General features: G+C 41.1%; 1 protein-coding gene across 1 annotated transcript; it reads right to left on the reverse strand.

Moving 5' to 3' along the window:
- Positions 1–1,019: 1,019 nt before the first annotated feature.
- Positions 1,020–3,231, reverse strand: LOC118343678 (transcription factor bHLH91-like). Its single transcript, XM_018969869.2, has 4 exons — positions 3,150–3,231; positions 1,921–2,948; positions 1,374–1,796; positions 1,020–1,242 (listed from the first exon to the last, which is right to left on the reverse strand). Exons 2-4 carry the CDS (start codon positions 2,896–2,898, stop codon positions 1,129–1,131), a joined length of 1,515 nt encoding a protein of 504 aa, XP_018825414.1. The 5' UTR covers positions 2,899–2,948; positions 3,150–3,231; the 3' UTR covers positions 1,020–1,128.
- Between the last annotated feature and the right edge of the window lie 217 nt (positions 3,232–3,448).

The raw sequence follows: 3,448 nt of genomic DNA on the forward strand, positions 1-3,448 counted from the left end.
ATAAATATACCTATTCCTATCAGCTTAAACATTTGAGAAAAGTAATGATTTCACAAATAGCAAGTAATTCATTTTCTCTTTTTCATCTGATTTACAGATCAACTTTGTGATAACAGGTTGTGACATGTAAAAACACCTAGCTAGCTCCATGTACAAGCATTTACAGCAAATTATAGCCCAAATGAAAAGTCCAAAGATGATGAGAAATAAGGAAGAAAGAATAGATCAAAAGAACGGGTGTAAGGAAAGAGATCAGGGAAATGCGACTGAGTTTACCGTCCAAAGAAGAAAGGAAGAGAGGAGAAAATATCTCCCCAAATTTTACTCCATTAGAATCTATAAATTCTCTATTGAAGTACAACAGATCAAACAATTTACAAATAAAAACTTAATTGGGAGATCTGATTTGTTATGCATCGTGTAATACTCGTCGGAGAGATCTTGTTCCTCTTTGGACAATCGAAGAGAAAGCACCATAGTCAAGAGCTAGCAATGATGAGGATGAGAGTATTGGTAATGAAGAAACAAAACTTGGTGGTGTTGAAGAGAGTGGAAGGAGACAATTAAGTTGAAGATCATAGAAAATACAGAAATGTAAACAAAAGTGGAGAGAAGAAAGGCAAAGAAGGACATGTTCCCTTGGCTTTTTGAGGATATATATGATGATCCTTTGGAAGATTTATAGATTATAAATGATCTCTCACAAGCTGCTTGGCTTCAATTACTTGCCATATATGTAAAATGTCTATAATTTGCACATTATTTTTATTTAAGAATTCATCATAAAGCATATATGATCCATAAAAAAGCACTAAATAATTTGCATGAATCTATAAAAAAGCATATATGTAAATAGATAAACAAATTAACCAGACCATTAACCCATATGATCCATCAACGTCACTGGATATGATCACAATATGGCTTACCGTACCCAGCCTGCAGCTAGGCCATGCAATTCAGGTTCAGGTAACTAAAGAAGCCAAATATACACAAAATCAAACTTTGGAAGTTAAAAAGAATAGTAAACTTAAAAGCATATTATAATGTATATTAATTATATAGTAGTCTTGTATATATGTCCTGATCCCCCACCAACTTTATTTATTATCTAATAGAATATGATAATTAATAGCTGCTGGTTGGTTGATTAATATTCATGGCTGCACAACATTGTCTGTCCACAACCTCAATGAGCTTGTTTGCTATGGAACTCGCGTACACAGAAGACCCTTCATATATCTGCACCCAAATGGCCCAATCAATCAAACCACAAACTATACCCTTCTTATATACAATGTATGTATATGATCGATGCAGGTTTTTATGGCGAGTTGACGACAATATTGAGGTTGGAATGTATATATACCGACCTTGGTGTTGAACAAGAAGCTGTAGAAATCGCCACATTGGCCGCCGGCGACATGATGGAGATCCAGCTGAAGCTCGTCGAGGGCTTTGGATACAAACAGCAAGCAATTGTTCTTCCGCTGAACGAGCTTGATGGTCACCTCGTCGTCGATGATACGAACATCGACCTCGGTGTCTTTAGATTTCCTCTGGAGCCATGAGCTCCTCAAGGATCCATTGTAGGATTGGCCATCATGAGGGTCACCAACATGCTTCGTGTTGTAGTTCTCCACGTCCCCTGCCGTGTCTTCTCCTTCGGTCTTTTGCCTCTTCCCCCTCTCTCTCCCACATCTCTTTTTCTCCACCAGCAACTTCAGCTCATTCACCGTCCTCAGAAGCTCTTTGATGTAGTCTATTGCATCTCCCACCACAGATGCCCTATCAGCCTTTTTAGTTTTGATTGTCCACCCAAAACAAAAGCAGTCAAATATCATCATCGAAAGCAAACCAATTACTGCAAATCATTTATCTTTCATCAAATTAAATCAGATAAATGTGGAACATTAATACCTTAGTAGGGTTAGGGACAAGGCTTCTCAAGGCATTGTATTTGTCATTCCAGCTTTGTCTCCTTTCGCGCTCAGTGGTTAAGTGTTTGGTTTCGCCATCCCTGCCTTTTCTAATGCAGCCCATGTCCCTGCTGAACTCCAGCACTCCATTCTCAAACTGCCTCACATCCCCATCTTGGTACACACCCCCATTTCCCTCTCTTTCATCCCCTCCCGTGCCAAACAAGGAACCATTCCTTGAGCCTGGCAAGCTGTAGCCATTGGGTAGAGACTGGCCGAACAATTGCCTGAACAAAGGAGGCTGCGGAGGCAGGTTTAGATGGAATAGTGGGTCGTATAAAACGGAGGCGCCAGAGGCGCTGTCCGCCCCAGTTGGAATGTCTCCCAGATGGGAGCTCTGATAACTAGCGGAAGTCTTCTGTCCCGGGTTCGAGAAGGAGATTGATGAATTGTGGGGTAAAGAGGAGGCTGAGCATCTGGGCAAGTGGAAGAGATTGAGGAGGTCCGGTGTTGGGGGGTAAGGGCTGTTTGGTAGTGAAGAATAATCGTAGCTTTGGAGGCCATTTTGAATGTCAATTTGCTGCAACTGTTGCTGATCTTGATGGTGGTGATGATGGTTGAAAGGATCCATCTCTTGCATCTCATGGACACCGTAAGAGCTATCCACGAGATGGGTATTGCTGTGGTTGTGGCCGTTGTAGGAGCTGTCCATGTTGAATGCCAGATGCTGCTGGAGTTCAATCTCCATGGCAGTGGCTGCAGCAGCAGCAGCAGCATCCTGATCATGAATAGAAGTCTGGTTGTGGTTGTGGTGCTGGTAGGAGAGCTCCTCCATGGAAAGTCTCAGATTGTCTTCGAAACTGTTGTGGGTACAGTTTGGGACCGTTTGGGAAAACCCATCCTCTGCTACCGCTACAGCAACAGCAACTGCATCCTCCGACATGGGGTTGGTATCAAAGCAGCCAGTCTCCTCGTACATTTTTTGGACCAGACTCTGATATTTTGTCCCCTGCCTTTCTGGGTCTCTGTCTGCATCAATCAAAGCAAAAAAAGCCAAAAAGAGAATGATAAGTACAAGGATGTTGAGGAACAGCTCTTGAAAGCTCTTGAATTTGGATGAACAAGAATGATGAGTACACAAAACAATTAAAAGCTCATGAATTTGGATGAACAATGATAAACAAAGAGAACTCACTTAAGAAGAAATTTGCAAACAATTTAAGAGCTTACAGGAAAACCCAGATGAAATCACCAATTTGGGAAAATGAACTAAAGAGATCAAGAAAGAGAGAGGAAATGGTACTGTCTCCGGAATTCCACCCACATGTATATATAGAGAGAGAGAGAAAAAAACTTAAGCAGCAGCAGCAGCAACCGCAACAACAACAAAAGTGGAGGAGACTGGAGAGGGGTAGATGAAAGGACGGAAACTGCAAACATCTGGAAAGGAAATCTTTTCTATATTTTAAACAAAAAATTATTATTTTCCATTTTTATAAAGGAGAGGTTGTTACTGAGATTCCCGTCAG

The sequence above is a fragment of the Juglans regia genome, chromosome 14 (assembly GCF_001411555.2).
Source record: "Juglans regia cultivar Chandler chromosome 14, Walnut 2.0, whole genome shotgun sequence".
Lineage (NCBI taxonomy): Eukaryota > Viridiplantae > Streptophyta > Magnoliopsida > Fagales > Juglandaceae > Juglans > Juglans regia.